Source organism: Nanorana parkeri, unplaced genomic scaffold (genome assembly GCF_000935625.1).
Source record: "Nanorana parkeri isolate BGI_ZX_2015 unplaced genomic scaffold, ASM93562v1 scaffold1047, whole genome shotgun sequence".
In the NCBI taxonomy this organism is placed as follows: domain Eukaryota; kingdom Metazoa; phylum Chordata; class Amphibia; order Anura; family Dicroglossidae; genus Nanorana; species Nanorana parkeri.
The window spans coordinates 209,958-232,330 of NW_017307315.1; the positions used below are offsets into that span (position 1 = coordinate 209,958).

The 22,373-nt window shown below is 45.8% G+C and overlaps 1 protein-coding gene across 1 annotated transcript in view; it reads left to right on the forward strand.

The window, feature by feature from the left end:
- FCHSD2 (FCH and double SH3 domains 2) overlaps positions 1-22,373 on the forward strand; it is a 159,992-nt gene that overhangs the window by 89,238 nt on the left and 48,381 nt on the right. The window contains exons 6-8 of the mRNA XM_018567426.1: positions 3,095-3,228; positions 10,704-10,758; positions 14,378-14,506. Of these exons, the coding sequence (XP_018422928.1) occupies positions 3,095-3,228; positions 10,704-10,758; positions 14,378-14,506 (318 nt within the window). The remainder of the gene's footprint in view (positions 1-3,094; positions 3,229-10,703; positions 10,759-14,377; positions 14,507-22,373) is intronic.

A 22,373-nucleotide genomic window follows, 5' to 3' on the forward strand; every position in this document is an offset into this window, starting at 1 on the left:
CCCCCCCCCCCCCCCCCCCCTTTTATTCATTGGATTCCAGTTCTTTCAGTCATGGAGGCTCAGCATCACATGGGGGTGTCTCCTAGGGTGGTCTGCATGCAAATTCAGCCTGGCTAGGAACACCCACTCCTCCAGACTGACATGCACCCATCAAGGCATTTTGATATTTGCATAACTCCTCCCAAGAGCCAGCCCACTGCTTGCATCAGGGCTGATGTGCAGCACCCTGCCGGCCCCTCCCAAAAGCCATGACCTGCCTGCATTGCATAAAGAAGCACAGGGTCCCAGTGATGATGTCACTGGGTCTAAAACGAGGTATGTAATGAGAACAGGGGGAGGGAAGAACCAGGGAAGTGGAAATATCAGCAGATTGAAGTTCAGGTTTGAAATATTCCCATTTCCAGTGTAAGGTACAGAATAGAAGTGAGCAGCTGATTGCTTGGTGTCTGAGCGCTCTGCTTGTGCTGTGCCGGGTCTCAGCGTGATCTGGAGGGGGGACGGAGCTGCTGGTGCAGCAGATGATGCGCAAGGCATTTTCTTCCATTCTGGGGATTTGCACTTTGTAGAAATGACGGATTCCACACTATAGCGTTGTTCTGCGCACTTGGCGCCTCGGCTCCCGAATTTTATCCCCACGCGTCCCTAGATTGTGATGTGTGGCCAGCTCTGTCCCCAGGGGGCCCCGCAGATCATACGCACCTTCTAGAACAGCATGGGTCAGGCTGCAGATAATGAACGGCTTCCACTGGAAGTATGAGTCAGCCGTTCTGCTGCTTGTGCTGGGAATAATTGCACAACGTGCAATAAGGGCACTTTTAAAGGGAAATGCCCCGTATATGTTTTGATGACATATATTAGAGTCAAATATTTATATATAGCAAGACAGTGTGATGGGAAAGCTGTTTATGGGCCCTTTCACACTTGTGTGTTCTGCAACACGCTCATTAATCCACATTGCCACAATGCATGGTGATGCCGTTGCTGTATGTGTGGTGCCATTTATTGTGAATGCCGCCCTGGCAGTGTGAGGGGGAGCCCCCACTGCACGGGTAGGATACAATCTTGTCTTTCCCATACAGTCCTGTCCTTGCCCACTACAGCCCTGTCCTTGCCCACTACAGCCCTGACATTGCCCACTACAGTCCTGTCCAGCAAGGAAAGGACTGTAGTGGGCAAGGACATACAATAGGCTATTATAAATGTGAAAGTCATGTCAAAGTTCACTTTCAGGTAAATGGTAAAATAATAATGAAAACTGTGTTGTCACCGGGAATGTACTGTCGTTTTCCATTGAGGATCCCCAAGACATAATTTCCAAGCTAGTATGTAATGTTCAAATATTAAAGGACAACTTCACCTCGATTTGTCTTATAAGGTCCTCTCCTATTCATACTGAACATGTGTACTGCACTCCCGTTCATTATGGGCCAGCCATACTCTTGGGGACTGCTGGAGGCATTGCAAGTCTCCTGACATCCACATTCATGATGGGAGTTGCAGTTGCAACACAGCTGGAGTGCCAAGGTTTCCTACCTATGATGTAAGAGGAAAGATCGCTAGATCAAGGAGGAAAGTTAGTATTATCCCCAGGCTATCTGGGGATAAATGTTAAACATTTTATATTAATTTATAAACTTTTTAAAATTATAATTTTTTTAGTATTTTTGTTTATTAATTTTATTTTATTTTTTACTTTACTGTTCAGGGAAATATTAGGAATCTAAACAGACCCCTGATATTTCCCTTTTGAAATAGAAAAAGAGATTGAGAACACAGAGTCCTCAATCTCTTATTCTGCAGACCCTGTTTATAAATGAACAGGAATCCTCTATACTGAGTGTTCATTCATAATATGCGGATGTAGTATGTTTACTATGTACACAATTATGAATGAACAGGAAGTGATGCAGAGCACTTCCTGTTCATTCATAATTGGGGAAACAGTAAAAATAATATGTCCTCAATTATTTACAAACACGATCACTGATCACTGACTGCTTGTACCCGCTCTCCATCCTGACTCGCGGTCACAGGAGGCTGTGTGGTCTCTTTTGACAGCTGACTCCTCCCCCTCACCGCAGGCCCGGTCTCCTGTGACAGCTGTCTTCTCCCCCACACCGCCAGCTCAGCCTCCTGTGACAGCTCACAGCGGTAGCCTACCCCACACCACTCTCCATTCTGATCTGTCACAGGATGCCTAGCGGTGCGGGAGGAGAGCTCAGCCTCCTGTGACACGACCCTCACAGCGCTCTCCTCCTAGCACCACTCGGCCTCCTGACAGTTTCTCTCCTCCCCGCTGGATGCTGTGGTGTGTCAGAGGGGACACAGAGCGGCGTCCAGCAAGGAGGAGAGAAACCAGGGATGCACCGCAATTTTGGGCGAAAGATGGCACTTTCGGCATTTTGCCCACAGTACCATTTTCAGCCGATATGATTTACGGCCAAAATTTCTTCTCATCCCTTGTAAAAAGGAGTGTTGTCAAAGTGCATCTAAAGCCATGCGTTTTCTTTTCATTTGGACACAATAGGGAATGGTGAAAACCCCATTTAGATTCTGTTTTTCCATCTCTGCCCCATTTGAGATTTTTCCTTCACTTCCTGTTCTGTAGACTCAACAGGAAGTTAGAGAAAATCTCTCCAAAGGGAGGGAAATGCCCTCTTAGACAGTGGTCAACAGAACAAGTGTCCCCAGTGGAAGATTTCCCTTTGTTCTAGTGGCCACCCACAATTTGGGTTTCTCCTTCACTTTCAATCCTTGGATAATAGGGTGAATCCCAGGACTAATAGGGTGAATCTTCCTAACTGCAACCCAGACGGCAATAAAAACCTGACAGGGGTTCTTAGCTCTCAACACTCTATCCATACCTAAAATAAGGTTTTGGCTTTACATACACTTTAAATGAAAGTCAAGGGTTACGTTGTGGGCAGTTTGAGATGCCGTTAGTGCTTAGCGGAGTTACCCTTTAATTCTGAGGCATCCGAGCCCTAAGGAACCTTGAAAGATAATGTAGGCCACGGGCAGTGGGGACTGGGCACCGGCGACGTCCTGTGCAGTCAGATGCTAATACAATCGACGTTGTTCTTTTGTTCCGCAGTGTGTAGACCAGTTGACGAAGATCCAGACGGAACTGCAGGAGACAGTGAAGGATTTAGCCAAGGCCAAGAAGAAGTACTTTGAGGCCGAGCAGATGGCACATGCAATGCGGGAGAAAGCCGACATCGATGCCAAGTGAGTTCCCTGTGTCTGATGATATGACCTGAAGACGCGTCCAATTTCACAATCATTATTCATGGCAGCGCTTGGCTGTGTGTGACTTGCGGAAGGGAGCCGTGATTGAGATCACGCTGGACTCCATCCAGCCATGTGTGAGCGGAGTCACTGGGGACGGGGAGCTGAAACTCATCAGCTCGTTGGCTCAGAATGGGTTTGCTGCAGGTTTTAAAGGATCAGTCCACGGAGTATGAGATTTCAGTTATAGATGAAAGCGGGTCTTCCACCTCAGTCTCCTCCCCCTTCCTTAAACACTGCATAAAAGTGCCTGTGAGGGTAAAAATAGATAATATACTCGCCTTTCCCCGTCTTCCTCCCTCAGCACCTAGACAAGGGTGACGTCCTCCTTTTTCCGGCTGGATCATGGCCCAAATCTCGCCAGGAGACTGTGCTGTGCTGCAATGTCGTCTTTCCAGATTTGGGCTATTCAATATTCACAGGGATCTTGCCAGCAGGAGGATGACGTCACCCCTTGGACTATGGAAGTTGGAGAAAGATGAGCATAATATGTTTTTCCTTCCACAGGTACCACGGGGGGGGCACCTTGAATGAGTTGACCTTGCCACTCAGGCGGAAGGTTCACTTTAAGTTTGTCCATTGGCTTCTTGTCTCTCAGCGATTTCCGTTCCCTGCTCTCAGCCTTGTGGGTGTTCCCACTTTTCCTGTATTGTTTTGTGTAACACCATATAAATAAAATCCAATAAATAAATAAATCTTCGTAATGAATGCGGCAAGACTCTCCAGCGTCTACTTAAAGCTGAAATGCCGGTTGGACTTTCTCCAATAAAAGAAAAAAACAAATTGCTATTGCATTCTAGCAAACTGCACCCATAATAAAACCAGGAATTTCAAAGTACATTTATCCTTTTTGCCCCACCACCCACCCCTGACCTAACCTAACCTAACCCAACCCACCGTCCCCCTCTGCAGATGCTTCTCAAGCCGACGGCCACAGTTCCTCCTGTGTGTTTGCATCCAGATATACAAGTCTTCAGTGTCCTAGTCGCATCTGAACACTAGTGCCCCATAGACTTCTGTGGCGCTGTATCCTGTGATCGGAGATGGTCCCATAGAAGTCTATGGAGCTGTAATTCACAGGCGTCACTAGGACAGTGAAGGTTTCTCTCCTGGATATTAACCGAGGAACCACTGCTAACATATTGATGTAACTAGGTATGCACCGATACCGTTTTTTCGGTATCGAATCCCGACATTTTTTTTCCGGTACTCACCGATACTGGAAGTCCCATTTAAGGTAGCCAGGCGGCATGTAATGACTCGCCACCTGGCTTCCTGATTAGCAGGGAAGCCGTCTCCATGCTACCAATCACTAGGTGACTAGAAAGCATGTAGCCGGCTTTCTGGCCAAGCAGGAAGGCGGGCGCCGTGTAATGATGCGACGCTCGGCTTTCTTATTGGCCGGGAAGCCGACCCCATGCTCTCTCGCCAGCTTCCTGACCAATCACAAGTGACGAGGAAGCATGGGGCTGGCTTCCTGGCCAATCAGGAAGCCAGACAGCGTGTAATGACTATTGGAACTATTGGGGCGAGTACGGGTACTCGCACAAATACTCGGCATCGGCACCGCTACTAGTATCGGTGCATCCTTAGATGTAATCATACATCTGTGGAAGGGGGAGATTAGGTTAAGATGGGGCTTAAAGGATAAATGCACTTTGTCCCACAGCACACTTATCCATTAAATAAAAATAATTTCAAAGTGAATCTGTCCCCAGACAAAGTGGGGGCACACTGAGTTTCTTCTCATTAACCTACAATGCTTCTATATTTTTAACCCTTTGTTAGGACTACAGTGTATACATCTAGATAAATGAGATCTGCCAGCACAGTACAGACAGGGTGCATTATGGTAAACATGAACTCCCCACCCCCCTTTTTATAGCAGAGGAAAGTTCAGTTGTGGAGTTTTTAGAAAAGAGCAAGGTGTTATCCCAATTTGGCAGCAAAAGTTGAAATACACAGTGGTTCTCAACTTGTATAACCTCAGGGCTCACATTTGTCCTTGGTCATTAAGTCGCGACCCTGTAGAGGTGAAGGGAGCCAGAATGTGACGTCACTCCGGTCATGCAAGGGATCTGTAAGCAATGCATGCATGGAGCTCCCTCGCGGCCATACCCCACCCCACCTCAAGCTGACACTCAGTGCCAGGCAGCATATTTTGAATGGCTACTAAGTTACTAAACCATCTAATTCTGTTCAAAAGATGGTCCCTGGAGTTCAGATTTAAGTCTTTATCTCGTATATTAAAGATGAATAACACTCATATTTAAAGTTGTCTACTGCAATGCCAGATTATACCAAGTGTACATCAGCATGTGTTAATGTTTTCAGGACACAAGTCATGATTCTAAGAGAGTTAAGTAACCCTAAGGCCTTGTTCACACCTGGACGATTTACAGCGCGTTCCTACGCTCTGTAAAATGCTCAACATGTGAAAACCAATGATCGCCTATGGGTATGGTTCCCACTTGGGCGTTTTTACAGCGCGTAGGAATGTGCTGCAAAATGCCCTACGCCCAAAGAAGTACAGGAGCTTCTTTGGGGCGTATTTGGCACGCGTATCCATTGGGATACAGCCAGGTAGCCTTTGGAAACGTGCGTTTGTCACCGCGAATCGCGGTCAAAACGCGCAACAAACCCGCATATTCGATACGCCTAGGTGTGAACCCAGCCTAAGAGATGAGATCCTCACCAGATTGGGTGTCAATCTTGTGTCTATGTGTAGCCATAAAATAGAGATAAGTTCCTCCCAATCTTATCAGAAAACCTCCAGGTCGAGCAAGCATGTTGTGTTTGTGCCACCCTAGGACTCCCAAGGCCGACCATTATTCAGTCAGTTCCAATGACTGTGGTCACCAGGAGAAATAGATGCTGGAATGCAGACAGTAGTGACCCCCAGTAGCCAATCAAATTTTAGCTTTTTATTCCTCTTATCGGACTACATTAGGCTGAAATAGTCAGTAATCCGCAATCAGCTCCATTAATCATTGTATATGACTCATGTAGGACTACGGGTGTCTCGTTATTTTCCAATAAGCTTTATAATAATAATAGAAGATTCTGGAAAACACACACAAGTTTCCTGTCCTCAGTAGTCGGTTTTAGTCAGCTTCCTAGGCAGAAAAAAAGGTAAATATTTTATCACTATGTACATATATATCCTGTGATACTGAATGCTTTGTGGTCAGGAAAGTGTTAGTGAATGTGGGCGCCACAGATCCCTATCTGCCGGGTACAGTTATGGTGGTTTTCAAAGGTTGGGCATACCATGTGTCCCTATCTCAGCTCCGCACAGCAGCGCCGGGACAAAAGCCTAATTTCCTGTAATAGAATCTGATTCTCACACCAGGCCGTGTAGAATCCACAAGCTCTGCCCTTGTCTCGGCTCACATCTCCATTGTTATCGGGAGAGGAAACGGATTCTGCTCCCGTGTGCCAGCAAAGGACCGGCCATGACCAGAGTCAGTATGAGTAGCGAACGTTCATACAAAAAAATCTGGTCGGGAACATTCCATAACGCTTGAGGAATGTCATTAGAAATTTCATCTGATTTTAACATTCACAGGTTATTCACAAAAGGGTGAAGAGTTTGGAGAAGGTCGGAGAAGGGAACAATCTAGGACAACATAGCTGAACTGGAAACATTCTCAAACTCAGCTCACTTTCCAGTTCAGCTACGTTGTCCTAGACGTTCACTTCTCCTGCCTTCTCCAAACTCTTCACTCTTTAGTGAATAGCCCTGTTGATTTTGGAATGAATGGAGTTTATGAATGAAAACCACATCCGCTGTTTTCCCATCCTGCTTCGATTTTTTTTTTTTTTCGCAACGTTCGAAGACAATCATCGATTTAATCCCATTAATAGAAAATCAAACAAATGTTCCAAAATCAAAATTCTACTAAGAAGCAGGTTGACTGCTATACCCACCTTATCTATGGTGCTGCTTCTGCAAACTCACAAGCTCACCCGGTCACCGATCCTTTTCCAGGTTGCATGACACCCAGCTTCATTGTACCCACTTCCTGTGAGCCCAGGGTGTCATTTCCTGCCCTGGACTTGCAGGAGAATGCTGTAGAGAGCACTTAGAGCCTGAACTTGGGCTTTAAAAGAGAACTATGGGGTAAGTGTTTTTCCCCATAGTTCTTTTAAGGGAATCCTCCTGTGAATCAAAGCTCAGTATATCAGGAGTTACAGCTTGCGGTATACTGAGACCCCCGCAGCCAGGACAGATCCCGACAATGCTGTCGAGATCCACCCAGGTGCCTTAATGACAGCTGGCTCTGCCTATCGAGAGGCAGAGCCAGCTGTGCCCGCCCCCTTCCACGTCCGTTCCTCCAGTCATTGCTAGAGGAGGGGGGAGAATCCTTGCAGGGAGCTGTGAGTGACAGTCACCGCTTTCTGCAGGGAGATGATCGAGAAGTGACCAAGCGATGTGTTCGTTCACTTCCCGATCTATTGAGCCGACGTGTGACAGTTTCATTGTCACACGTAGGCTCGAACTATGGGGATGAGGGATTTTCACTCACCTCATAGTTCTTCTTTAAAGAATGATTAAAGCCTCCGGTGTTTTTGCATATATCTATAGCTAGCAAGCAGTAGATGTATGCAAAAAGTGTTTAAAAAAAAAACCCCGCTGTGTTTAAAAAACGCTCCCCGTCCGAAAATGTGGAAATTCTCGGGCGGCCGCAAAGCATCTTGGGGCGCGCGCATGCACAGATCACATTTTCGGCCTGGAGACGAGGAGAGACGCAAGGTAAGTCTATGGACACGTGCACCCGCATGCAGACACCGTGGGACAGGAAGTGCCAGCAAGGACAGAGGAGTCAGCGCTGGATCGGAGACCCGTCGCAGCGCTGGATCGGAGACCCGTCGCAGCGCTGGATCGGAGACCCGTCGCAGCGCTGGAAAGACAGATGAAAAGGACAGGAAAGAAGAGGAAGATCGGATGAAGAAACATCATTTAAGGTAAGTGCTTTAATTAACATTGGGGAGAGGGAAAAACATTTTTGACTTTAATGTCGCTTTAAATGTTAATAAATATTATTATTGAAATGCATGCTGACGGCCATCTTTGCCCACGTGTGGCCTGTGCAGTGACAGCGGGCTCCATATGCGGGAGTTTGCACCCACAGCTGACTCTCTGCTTCTATTACCAGTTTATTAAAAGGACTTCCTTCCCTTTGTAGACAGACGGCTGTATAAATAGTGTGTCCAGCAAGGCATTGTATATATGGAACGCAGCCACTGCAAACGTCAAAGGAACTGCATGAGATGTATGTAGGCTGCCATTGCTGGCCAGATTCTGCAAATGCTAGCCGTCTGGCTGTCTCTGGCTTCATCATTTTGAGTCACTGGTGAATAACAAGTTAAAAAAGTGAAGTCTATAGCCCACAAGAAATTCTTAAATTGAGGCTACTAGAGCAGCGTGACAGCCAGGCGGCTAGCATTATCATCATGCCAGCCAGCGTATTCCTGTGAGCACAGGTTTGCTCTCTGGGTGAACCCGCGCTGGATTAAGCATCTCCTGTGTGAAAGGACACGGGATTATCTCAGATTCGGCCATGTACATTCTGGTTGCACTGGCGGGGCATCTGCTGTGGAAATAGAATGTGTTCCGGAGATTGGGAATTGTATTATGGAACGTTGGCTAATCAGGGGATTTGTAGAATGAAAATTTAGAGGCGCCTTGATCTGTTGCATCTGTTCTTAGTATAGTACATTGTGCGGGGGAGGTTCTGAAAGCCTGAGCAGGATGAAAGTGTCATTTTAATATTTTTTTGTAGTTTGATACCTTTCAAGTTGTCAATAGGAGCTGAAAATGGAGAATGAAAAGGAGTTGATAGTCTGTGCAATGCTTTATTACAGGGGTAGGCAACCTGGGTACTTCAGCTGTGGTGAAACTACAAATACCATCATGCCTTCGCCTCTGGGGGTCATACCTGTGGCTGTGAAGGTGATCCACTTGATATGAAAATCCTTACCAATGTGTTATTGGGAAGAATGGAACCATTACATTGGTGGTCAGTGGGAAGAATGAAACCATTAAATTGGTGGTCAGTAGGAAGAATGGAACTATTACATTGGTGGTCATTGGCAAGAATGGAACCATTACATTGGTGGGAAGAATGGAACCATTACATTGGTGGGAAGAATGGAACCATTACATTGGTGGTCAGTAGGAAGAATGGAACCATTACATTGGTGGTCAGTGGGAAGAATGGAACCATTACATTGATGGTCAGTGGGAAGAATGGAACCATTACATTGGTGGTCATTGGCAAGAATGGAACCATTACATTGGTGGAAAGAATGGAACCATTACATTGGTGGTCAGTAGGAAGAATGGAACCATTACATTGGTGGTCATTGGCAAGAATGGAACCATTACATTGGTGGAAAGAATGGAACCATTACATTGGTGGTCAGTAGGAAGAATGGAACCATTACATTGGTGGTCAGTGGGAAGAATGGAACCATTACATTGGTGGTCAGTAGGAAGAATGGAACCATTACATTGTTGGTCACTGGGAAGAATGGAACCATTACATTGGTGGTCAGTGGGAAGAATGGAACCATTACATTGGTGGTCAGTGGGAAGAATGGAACCATTACATTGGTGGTCAGTAGGAAGAATGGAACCATTACATTGGTGGTCAGTAGGAAGAATGGAACCATTACATTGGTGGTCAGTGGGAAGAATGGAACCATTACATTGGTGGTCAGTGGCAAGAATGGCACCATTACATTTGTGGTCAGTGGGAAGAATGTGGAACCATTACTTTGGTGGTCAGTGGGAAGAATGTGGAACCATTACATTGGTGGTCAGAATGCCACACTTACAGACACCTAAAAAGATAATTGGTGTCATGCCGATGGCTCTGCCAAGTAGTGTGGCCCCTGAAGTATGGAGGCACCATTATAGGTGAGGTCAATCAGCTGCAGCTCGAGCAACCTCTGGAGGAACTAACGGATAACTTACAGGATTATAGAGAAACCGGCTTTCCATTATACTTAATGCATATCTTCTCTATTCTTCAGTACCTGCAAATTATATAAATCCACTTTGTGTGCACCAAAATGCCTTTGCCACCCAGATATCTCTTTGTAAAAATAGCAGTGACATCATCACTGTGCTGTACATACCTGGTGCAGAAAAGCAGAGCAGGAAAGTACCGGAGAGGGTGGAGACGAGACCAGTCACCCTGCACAAGGAGAGAGAGTAGCAGTGAGCGGTCTTTATTACAGGGAGCTCCAAGTCTCACATGGGATTACTGCACAGATCTGGAAGAAATACACATGACTCTTGTATTAGGACAATATATAATTATCCCGGAGTACAGCATTAACACATGTTTGACACAAGGTTGCATCCTACTGAACTTTTCATGTTTTTTTTTTTCCTCTCTTCACAGATCCAAACTTAGTTTGTTCCAATCGAGGATAAGTTTACAGAAGGCCAACGTGAAGGTAATTGTATGTTGCTTGCAAATTTGCATTTACTTTCTAAATTGCTTTATTCCACCCCTGCAAAATGCACATGGATACTAATGAGAATGTCATTCATTAGGTAGTGATACCATCATCTGTCATTGTCCAATAGCCACCAACAACCAAGTCTTGCAGTGCCTCATGGGACTTGTAGTTGCACTACAGCTGGAGGTCTAGAGTTTGGCTACCCCTGCCCTAAACCTAAACCAGCAGTCAACCATTGAATTATGGGAAATGGGGGGCAGGGCCCGGCCCAACTGCATGGAGAGTTTTGCGGTTTCAATGGAGTCCCTGTAATCAGAGGCGTAACTAGAAACTTCAGGGCCCTGGTGCAAGAAACCATGAAGGGCCCCCCACCGCCATGGGAAGGCACTATAAACAGGCAGTGTTTCTTTAACATTAAGGCTGCCGAGGTCCCCAACAAACGGGGAACCGCAGGCAGCTGCTTCAGTTGAAAAACGTAGTGCCGATATCTGCGTTTAGTATCGAGGCATTTTCACGAGTACTGGTGAACATGCCCAGTATTGGCACTGGTGCCTCAGAACCATTACATTGGTGGTCAGTAGGAAGAATGGAACCATTACATTGGTGGTCATTGGCAAGAATGGAACCATTACATTGGTGGGAAGAATGGAACCATTACATTGGTGGTCAGTAGGAAGAATGGAACCATTACATTGGTGGTCATTGGCAAGAATGGAACTATTACATTGGTGGGAAGAATGGAACCATTACATTGGTGGTCAGTGGGAAGAATGGCACCATTACATTTGTGGTCAGTGGGAAGAATGTGGAACCATTACTTTGGTGGTCAGTGGGAAGAATGTGGAACCATTACATTGGTGGTCAGAATGCCACACTTACAGACACCTAAAAAGATAATTGGTGTCATGCCGATGGCTCTGCCAAGTAGTGTGGCCCCTGAAGTATGGAGGCACCATTATAGGTGAGGTCAATCAGCTGCAGCTCGAGCAACCTCTGGAGGAACTAACGGATAACTTACAGGATTATAGAGAAACCGGCTTTCCATTATACTTAATGCATATCTTCTCTATTCTTCAGTACCTGCAAATTATATAAATCCACTTTGTGTGCACCAAAATGCCTTTGCCACCCAGATATCTCTTTGTAAAAATAGCAGTGACATCATCACTGTGCTGTACATACCTGGTGCAGAAAAGCAGAGCAGGAAAGTACCGGAGAGGGTGGAGACGAGACCAGTCACCCTGCACAAGGAGAGAGAGTAGCAGTGAGCGGTCTTTATTACAGGGAGCTCCAAGTCTCACATGGGATTACTGCACAGATCTGGAAGAAATACACATGACTCTTGTATTAGGACAATATATAATTATCCCGGAGTACAGCATTAACACATGTTTGACACAAGGTTGCATCCTACTGAACTTTTCATGTTTTTTTTTTTCCTCTCTTCACAGATCCAAACTTAGTTTGTTCCAATCGAGGATAAGTTTACAGAAGGCCAACGTGAAGGTAATTGTATGTTGCTTGCAAATTTGCATTTACTTTCTAAATTGCTTTATTCCACCCCTGCAAAATGCACATGGATACTAATGAGAATGTCATTCATTAGGTAGTGATACCATCATCTGTCATTGTCCAATAGCCACCAACAACCAAGTCTTGCAGTGCCTCATGGGACTTGTAGTTGCACTACAGCTGGAGGTCTAGAGTTTGGCTACCCCTGCCCTAAACCTAAACCAGCAGTCAACCATTGAATTATGGGAAATGGGGGGCAGGGCCCGGCCCAACTGCATGGAGAGTTTTGCGGTTTCAATGGAGTCCCTGTAATCAGAGGCGTAACTAGAAACTTCAGGGCCCTGGTGCAAGAAACCATGAAGGGCCCCCCACCGCCATGGGAAGGCACTATAAACAGGCAGTGTTTCTTTAACATTAAGGCTGCCGAGGTCCCCAACAAACGGGGAACCGCAGGCAGCTGCTTCAGTTGAAAAACGTAGTGCCGATATCTGCGTTTAGTATCGAGGCATTTTCACGAGTACTGGTGAACATGCCCAGTATTGGCACTGGTGCCTCCCTACTTGATAATATAATGTATTGCTGGGACTTGTAGTCCTGCATGGTTGGTGCTATTCTGCATTGCTGTATAATAATTATACGGGGGGGGGGGCTCTTCTTCCTCCTCTCTGGGGCCCCCCCAAACAGGTGGAACGCCACTGCCCGGTCGCAATTGCAGTCCCTGTAATGTTTGGGTAAGTGAACACTGCCCTTGTCATATATTTCGGTTATCGTGGAAGCAAGGTATTGAGCTCCTCTTCTGTACGGCTCGTCCCTTGCTGTGTTGCCATGGAAACAGTGAAAGAACATGGAGACACATGGGGATAAAATCGGCCTTACAGTGTTTCTAAAGTCCAAACTTTTTTTTGGGTTAAAAGATTATTTTTTTTCGTGCCGAGTCTAATTAGGAGATTTCACTTCTCCACAGGAGATGCAGCAGAAAACAAGATAAAATCTTCACTAAGTGAGGGGGAATCCCCTTATAGGTCCCAACGAATTGTGTAAATACATTTTAGATTCACATACAGAGCTGAGCTCCGGCCTTCCCTTCAGTCTTGCACAGTTGCACCGGCTCGTCTCCTGGATTGTACTTGCTTCCTCTCATTTCACTGCACACTGCGAGCTTCTCTCAAACATCACATGTGGGCATTACCTAGTGATTGCAAATGCAGCCTGCAAAAGAACACTCCTCCAGACTGACATCCACCCATGAAGGCATTCTCAGATTTGTATGACTTCTTCCAAGAGCCAGCCCACTGCTTGCGTCAAGGCCGAGAGCTTGTAAAAGTAGGAGTACTGAGGCAGGGTGCTGTGATGTTTTCAGGAAGCTATGTGCAGCACCCTTCCAGCCCCTGCACAATGCTGGCAGATCACCAGCTATGATCTGCCAGCATTGCATAGAGAAGCACAGTGAACCAATGATGATGTCGCTGGATCTAAGTTAAAGTATGTCATGAAAAGAGAAAGGAGGAACCAGGGAAGGCAATCCAGATGGCAAGAATAGAACCATTTCAACCTGAACTAAAAACTGCTGATTCGGGTTTGAAGCACCTTCCAAACACAAAGCAAATGGCACTAAATGGAAGCCTGGCTACACTGGCCCTGGAAACTCTGCTCTTCATGGTGTCATAACCTTTACCAAATATAATGTATTCGAGTTTGCAAATTATCATTTCTGCCATGTAGCCAAAAATTTTTTATTTTTTTGGATAGAGTAGTTAAGGGCTGAATCCCCTGACAGGGATTTGCTGTCTTTGTCCCATTGAGGAGACTTCCCTTCACTTCCTGCCCTGGAGACACAAAAGGAAGTTAGAGTAAATCTCTCCAAAGGGAGGAAATCCCCATCTTAGACACCTGTCACCATCCCTATTGGACTAGTTCCCCTCGCCTCTTTCTGTTTCTCTCTCAGAATAGAGGGTTGATTCTACATAGTGGAGACACGGCTATAAATAAAAACAAATTCTACAACAAAAACTATGACCCCAAAAAAAAAAAGTTTTGCATACATAAGTTTTTTTTTTAGCCTTCACGTGTGTGAGTTACTTTTTTTTCTTTCTCCGTTCAGTTAAAAGCCCGGAGGCAAGAGTGTAATGCCAAGGCCACCCACGCCCGCAATGACTATCTCCTCACCCTGGCCGCTGCAAATGCCCACCAAGACCGCTACTACCAGACGGACCTGGCAAATACCATGAAGGTGAGTCCATCAGGGTTGGGAAGCCATTCTGGCTGATAAGACTCCTCATGTGCATGCATGCTGGCACTTGTAGTTCTTCAGCAGCTGCTGGGAAGTAGAATGGTTTTCTCAGGCCTTAACTTATGTCATCGCCTCATAAATTTGAAACCTTCGATTACGGTGCAATTCTTGAAGTGTGTTTTAGAGGTGACCTCTCATCGCATATAGAAGACACAGCTCTGTAGTCATTAATGCATGACATGCATCTTTACAATGCAAGCAGTGCAAATACCTAACCCCTTGGTGTCACGTTCTGCAGCCAGCTCCTGGTTATCCAGTAAACGTGATCCGGGTGATCACTTTTACTGGCCTGCGTGTGTGCCGCACCCCCAGCTGTGGTTCTACAGGTATTTTTATAGTACAGGCAATGCACTCACATTCACATCAGTCCCGGCTCTCAAGGAGCTTACAATCTAAGGATACTGTTTCACATACATTTACACTAGGGCCAAACCTTCCAAGCATGTCTTTGGAATATGGGAGAACACCCACGCAGGGACAGGGAGAACATGCAAACTCCATGCAGATAGTGTCCTGGCTGGAATTCGAACCAGGGACCCACAGTTCTCCAAGACAGAAATGCTAGGGCCAAGCCACTGTTCTGCCATAGTTCGTGCAGAAGGGATGTTTTGAGGCCACACAAGACCCCTAAATAATATATACTGTGTGTGTGTGTGTATATATATAATAGAGAGAGAGAGGCTCCGATGCCTAGCCCAATCACTTGTGACGAGCGAGCATAGAGTCGGCTTCCCGGCCAATCAGGAAGTCGGGCTCCGTGTCATTACATGGTGCTCGACTTCCCAACTGGCCAAAATGCCGGCTCCGTGCTTTCTCGTCCGCTAGTGACGTGAAGCATGGGGACGGCTTCCCTGCTAATCGGGAAGCCGGGTGGTAAATCTTTTATACACTTCCCGGGTAATCATGAAGCCAGGGGGCGAGTCATTACACGCCACCTGGCTTCCTTAACTGCCTCCGGGCCGGCCGTAGTAAAAAAACGGCCGGCCAGGAGCTTTCTAGATCTGAAAGGGCGTCTCTAGACGTAGCATGCTGCCTGGCTTCCTGAATAGGACTTCCGGTACTCGGTATTTGGTATCGGCGAGTACTGGGAAAAAATTAGCGGTACTCGATACCAAAACACCGGTATCGGTGCATCCTGATATATACTATGTGTATATATATATTTTTTTTTTTAACATAAGGCACAGTGTTGCGGTACCACGTGTTGCTTTGTGTTGCAACACACAGCCACTGCGAGGTTCACTGGGGTACCATTCATATGAATGGCAATGCATTGCACCTAGCGCATGGTACTGCGCACTTAGGTGTTCTGTGCGATAGCATGCAATAAATGTGCGGTATCGTTAAAAATAAAAAGAGTTAACATCAAACAATAGCCAAAACCTTTTTAATTTTTGGTTTGGATGCAAGGGCAAATTGTTGAGGAATCACACTTGTTGTCTCCAATGATTTTCTATGCAAGGTCTGGAGGTTTTGGCTGGATCTGGGCATAAAAAAAAAAAAAAATCTAGGGATGGAAGAATTTTCAGGAGGATCAAGAAAGTTGGGGGTGCCCAATAATAGGGACAGAAGTGCCCAGCAAGGGTTCAGATCCAGAATTTGCTTTAGGGTCCTTATGTGATTAGCAATACTACCGGCTAACATCGTGCCACCCTTATCTAGATTTATAGTGTGCATTCTATTATGTTTTTGTTTTATTGTGGAGAAATCCTTTCAGACAGTATTGTTGTCTGGCTGTTGTGCTGAGCAAGAGGTGGCTCTGCAGCAGTTACGCAGTTAACCCAAATCTGCAGCCCCAGCACTTGGAGACCTGCCCTGCGGATAATAGAAAATAGCCAGAATGCATCATATATCTATATGGCAGAAGTCAAATAGATTTAGGATTATAACCCTCTTCAGTTATGAATCTCCTGTACACAAAAGCATTAACTCCATCTGCACCGCAAGCGCTACACATGGCTGATTAAATAAAACATGTTTTTATATATATGTAGATATAGATAGATAGATCTATCTATCTATCTATCTATATCTATTGATAGATAGATATATCTATCTATCTATCTATATTGAAAAATGGCCTGGACTGGAAGGGGTCTAAACACCTGGTCTTGAAGTGGTTAATGGGACTTTCGCTATTCAGTATCGGCGAGTACTGGCAAAAAAAAAAAATATCGGTACTCGATACCAAAATACCGGTATCGGTGCATCCCTAGTTATAATGTCATTATGATGTCAGAGGGTAGACTCTTTTGCTGTTGTCTGATTGGTTGATGTTTTATACAATGTTTGCTCCTTCCACCTATACTTATCCCACACTTTACATAGGGGGTCCTGCGTGGCCTTGAAGTGTTGCACTTGCACTAACTGTGATGTGATCGCTTCAATAAATGTTTGGACTATGTGTTAATGATCCATGGAGTACTAGCAACATATCTTCTCCTCTATGAAGGTTCTCATTCATCCAGGTCATGGTATATTTGTAGAAAATAAATCAAAACAACTGGACTTGCTGTGTTTTTCTTGAAGATGTTTTACTGGTCATCCAACCAGCTTTCTCAATTCAGAATTACTTGTACAAATATTCTCTGGGAATACAATGCTGGTTTTAACACCTCTCTCTGGTTGGCTTAATAACACCTGCTAGCTGCAGTCATGCAAATGCAACCAGCACCTGACCCCACCTGTCTCTGACCCCCCCATGCTGGTTATGATAAACAGATTGTGTTGATTGGAGCAACATTCACCATATTTATTTCAAGAGAAAAATCCAGCAAGTCCAGTTGTTTTAATTTATTTTCTACAGATATAAGATATCTTCTCGTCTATGCGGAATCCAGTTAAGCAGCTCACTGTTACAGCACCCTCCTACCCCAGGGCTAGTCCCAGAAATGGGTGCGATGGGCGTGCATTGAGTGTTGGAGATTCCCCCTCTCCTGGTAAAAGAATAATTCTGATCCTAAAACCTCAGATTGTTTAACCTAAAAAATATCCTGAACTCTCTGCTCCTATCGTCACGTTGTAATCATGAATACCGGGCAATCTGTTCTCCTATGATATCACCGCTTGTCATCTAACCCATCGCCCATTCTTGTTTTTATCGGCTCATTTTGGCCCTTTTGATTAAGCGTTTGTCTTTGTAGTCTACAATGTCCATTTTCCTAATCTTCCTGTACAGCGATACGCTGCAGATAATGGCTGTGTTACTTGTCTCGATTGTTGCAGTGGAAAGGGCGTTGGCGCTGTTTATACAATCGGTCTGGTCCGACTTCCTCTGTGCTTTGTACTTGGAGGGTCGGAGACAGGTTAGGGGGAGATGGCAATTACCTAATTGGATTGTTTGTGTCTTAATAACATCATTGTTTCAGTACCGGCAAGTCATATCTGTGAGACATGCAATGTGCTTTAAAACTTTTTAAAGAGACCCTGTCACCTTGTGCATCTTTGGCAATGCAAAATTATCTGGTGTTGGCTGGTGTCAGAACTTACATGGAGCAATGACATCACCCCCATGTCATGAGAGGAAGGAGGTCACATGCTTCCCCATACCCGAAAACACTGAGAAGGGAAATTATCAAAACTGGAGCAGGTGTGCATGGCAACCAATCATATTCTCTCTTTCATTTTCAAAACTTAACTTAACAAACTGAAGAGAGAAGCTGATTGGTTGCCATGCACATCTGCTCCAGTTTTTGTCTCCTCCATTTTTGATCAATTCCCCTCTGAATATTTTGTCTGTGGTGGAGGAAGGAACCCTGGCAGGGCAAGTGGGACCTTGTCTGGTGCTGGGTTTTTAGAAGAACTCCGGGTACAAAATGTCTTATCCTTTGCAGTGCAGGAGTAGCCTGCAAAGGGTTAATTGCTCATTTTTGCCCAGGATCATAAACCGTTGTACTCCCCCAATCCTCGAAGCCAGCTTGCTCTTAGACCGGTCCCTGGAGCCTCTCTCCCTCCACTGCAGAGGTATAAGGTCCCTGAGTCATCACGTTCTATACACAGCGTATAGGATATAAGGACGCCGAGGGGCATTCCATGTCTGCAACAGAGGACAGCCAGCTGGATCCGAGGTTCAGGTAAGTATAACTTTATTTGTGACCCTAGGCAAAAACGAGCACTTAACCCTTGCAGTGCGGGGGTAGCCACTCTGCAAGGGTTAAGAACATTTTCTCCTGGAGTTCTTCTTTAAGATACACTGTCAGTTTGAATGGGCTTAAAAGTGACAGGGTCTCTTTATGCAGTCATGGTGGATGCTGCCTACTTACGAAAGCTTTCTTTTTGTTTTTTTTCTGTGCAGCCAGTCTTTGTTTCTATCCCAGTTTCCTCATGTTGTATGGTTACCCTGAACCTCAGTCATGGCTGGTATATCTGGGCAAATGGCATTCACACTGGAATCTGCCAATAGAGCCTAGCAGTATAGAAAACTCCTATGCTCCTCTGCTCCATCCAGTGGCAGGAATGGCATGCAAATGGCATTGGCCCAACATTCACCAGGCAGAACATTCTAAGCGGTTTCAGGTACTGCTGGTATACAATATTGCACACATGTACAGGGCCAACTTAGACATGAGCCAATTAACATTCCAGCATGTCTTTGGAGTGTGGGAGTACCCGGAGGAGAACATGCAAACTCCATGCAGATCGTGTCCTGGCCAAGATTTGAACCAGGGACCCCCAGTGCTGCAAGGCAGAAGTACTAATCACTAAGCCACTGTGCTGCCCAGCCACTAAGCCACATCCATGTGCATGCGCATGTTTATGCAGCTACCAGCATATGCCTGCCTACAGTCGGGTACAGCCATTGATTTATATCGGTGACTGTACGCAGCACCTGTGTCCCCTGCACTGGAAAATGCACCCACATTTTACATTATACGGCCCCTGGGCCTGTGTGCGTGAGCCCTGAGGGATACTTTGTATCGAGGCATTCAAAAAGCTGTTGTGCCATTTTCCTTTAAAAGGTTAAAAGCGATGTGTTTGATTCAGATTTCTAGGTTAATAAAGCTGAAACAGCCGATTTTGTACATCGCCCTTCCTTCCCGGTGCCCCACCTGCTTCCTGTAGCACAGCTGGTGAGGTAGCTGGCTAAATATACATATATGTGCAGAGATCTGCTCGTGGTGCAGGCACCGTGTGTCTCTCCAGGCTGGTGCAGGTGTGCAGCCGCAGGATCTGTGTAACAGGAAGTATTCAGAGGAAATATGGCCATTGCCTTTTTTTCGTAGCGGTTCTTTCGCGGAGGCTTTTTCTACCTGTTCAATAAGGCAGAGCTACCGTAGGAGCATGATGATGTGTAATTACTCCATCAGTACCTGACCCTGCTCTCTATTTTTCACCTCCAACAACCAAACCGTTTTTACAATTTTTTCACGTGATCATGTTTCATTTACAGCTTTCAGAGTTTGTAAAAGACCCCCCAAAACACCTTTCCCAAACAATACATTTTCTGAACACTCAGGACTGGTAAAATAAAAGATGGTGCTGCAGATTTTGTGGGTTATGTGATATTGTGCAAATATCTATTAAAACAATCATTTTAATAACAATATACTAAAATCTAAAGCATAAGACATAGTTAAATAACTATTTTAAATTTACAAATTGTGCCTTATTGTGAAGCAGTGAAATTGCTAACCTGTAATTTGTGTGTGTGTGTATGATGGTTTTTTGTGGCAGAATGAAAGATCAGGGACGCAGAGTCTTCAAATTCCCTCTCTCTTGCTGCCCAGCACTTACTACTGAACACAGAAGTGCTCAGTACTGAGCTCTTCCATGTTCAATTCCAAATTGAAGGAGATCAGTAAGCATGCCTCTCGTGTTTGCAGATTTCTTTCAGCTGATAAATGAACACAGAAGTGTTCGGTACTGTGGTCCTCCATGTTCATCCACAAAGTGAAGCAGATCAGTAACCATGGAGGGCATGTTTACCAAACTCCCTGCTCGCCATCCCAAACTGGAAAACCAGCAATAAGACTGACTTGAATCCGGGACATTGGTCTCATCGCCATTAAGGTCTGGGAGAAGAGGGGCACTGTGGGAGGACACACAAGGGCTGGGGAGAGAGCAGCACTGCTACAGGGCACACAATGACTGAGGGGGAGTGTTGCACTGCAGGAGGGCACACAATGGCTGAGGGGGAGTGTTGCACTGCAGGAGGGCACACAAGGGCTGGGGAGAGAGCGGCACTGCAGGGGGGCTCACAAGGGCTGAAGGGAGAGCGGCACTAGCAAGCAGGTAGGGTTATCAGATGGCAGGAAGCAATAGCAGGCACGGCAAGCAGTAGAGAAAATGGCACTTTTGGCATAATGCCGAAAGTGCCATTTTCTGGCCGATACAGCGGTGCGCTGGTCTGTGTCCCAGCAGAGAGGAGAGAAACTGCCACAGGCGGCCGAGCACTGCCGGAGGAGAGCGCTGTGAGTGGCCGGCGTCTCTCCTCCCCGCACCGCTCAGCCTCCTGTCACAGACCAGAGGAGAGCGGTGTGTGGGCGGAGACAGCCAGCGCTGTCACAGGAGGCTGAGCTCTCCTCCCACACCGCACCACCCTGCCCAGCCTCCTGTGACAGCGTGTCAGGATGGAGAGCGGGTAAAAGTGATCGCTGAGTGTTTGTACATAATTGAGGACAGAGTATGGTTACTATATCCTCAGTTATGAATGAATGGGAAGTGATCTACATCCCCTCCTGTCCATTCATGATTGTGGTTATAGTAAACACACTCTGTCCTCATGTTATGATAGAACAGGAACACTCAGTATAGAAGATTCCTGTTCATTTATAACAGGGGATACAGAAAAAGAGATGGAGGGCTCTGTGTTCTAAATCTCTTTTTCTAATTTAAAAGGGAAATATCACGGATCTGTTTAGACCCCTAATATTTCCCTGAAGCCCCTAAAAGTAAAGTAAAAAAAAAACATATTTAATAAAAAATTAATAAATAAAAATAAAAAATTTGAAAAAGTTAAAAACATTTTCGGGTTCGGCCTGACATTTTTTTTATTTCAGTTTCGTTTCAATTTTGAAATTTTCATTTCGGTGCACCTCTAAAGAAAACCATGCTGGGTAATGTTAGATATTAGTAATGTATTACTCAGTCCTCAGATTTTATCAGAGCCGGAGATTCTGGGGATGCAGATAATACCGGGTGAGATTATTGTATACACAGAGGACTGCTTACCCCGCATTGGAGAAATGCCTTGGACAAGCCGGCTTCAGCTGGAACCACAGAGCAGCGGCGGCACAGTGATCTCAGGCCAATTACCTGACACACAATCCTGGGTAACTTCTCCCATACTTATATTAAAGGAAAGGCACAAGACAGACAGTGGATGTGGCGTACTGAAGACAACACCGTTCTGTACACTGTGCTGGATGTGGCGTACTGAAGACAACACCGTTCTGTACACTGTGCTGGATGTGGCGTACTGGAGACTACACCGTTCTGTACACTGTGCTGGATGTGGCGTACTGGAGACTACACCGTTCTGTACACTGTGCTGGATGTGGCGTACTGGAGACTACACCGTTCTGTACACTGTGCTGGATGTGGCGTACTGGAGACTACACCGTTCTGTACACTGTGCTGGATGTGGCGTACTGGAGACTATACCGTTCTGTACACTGTGCTGGATGTGGCGTACTGGAGACTACACCGTTCTGTACACTGTGCTGGATGTGGCGTACTGGAGACTACACCGTTCTGTACACTGTGCTGGATGTGGCGTACTGGAGACTACACCGTTCTGTACACTGTGCTGGATGTGGCGTACTGGAGACTACACCGTTCTGTACACTGTGCTGGATGTGGCGTACTG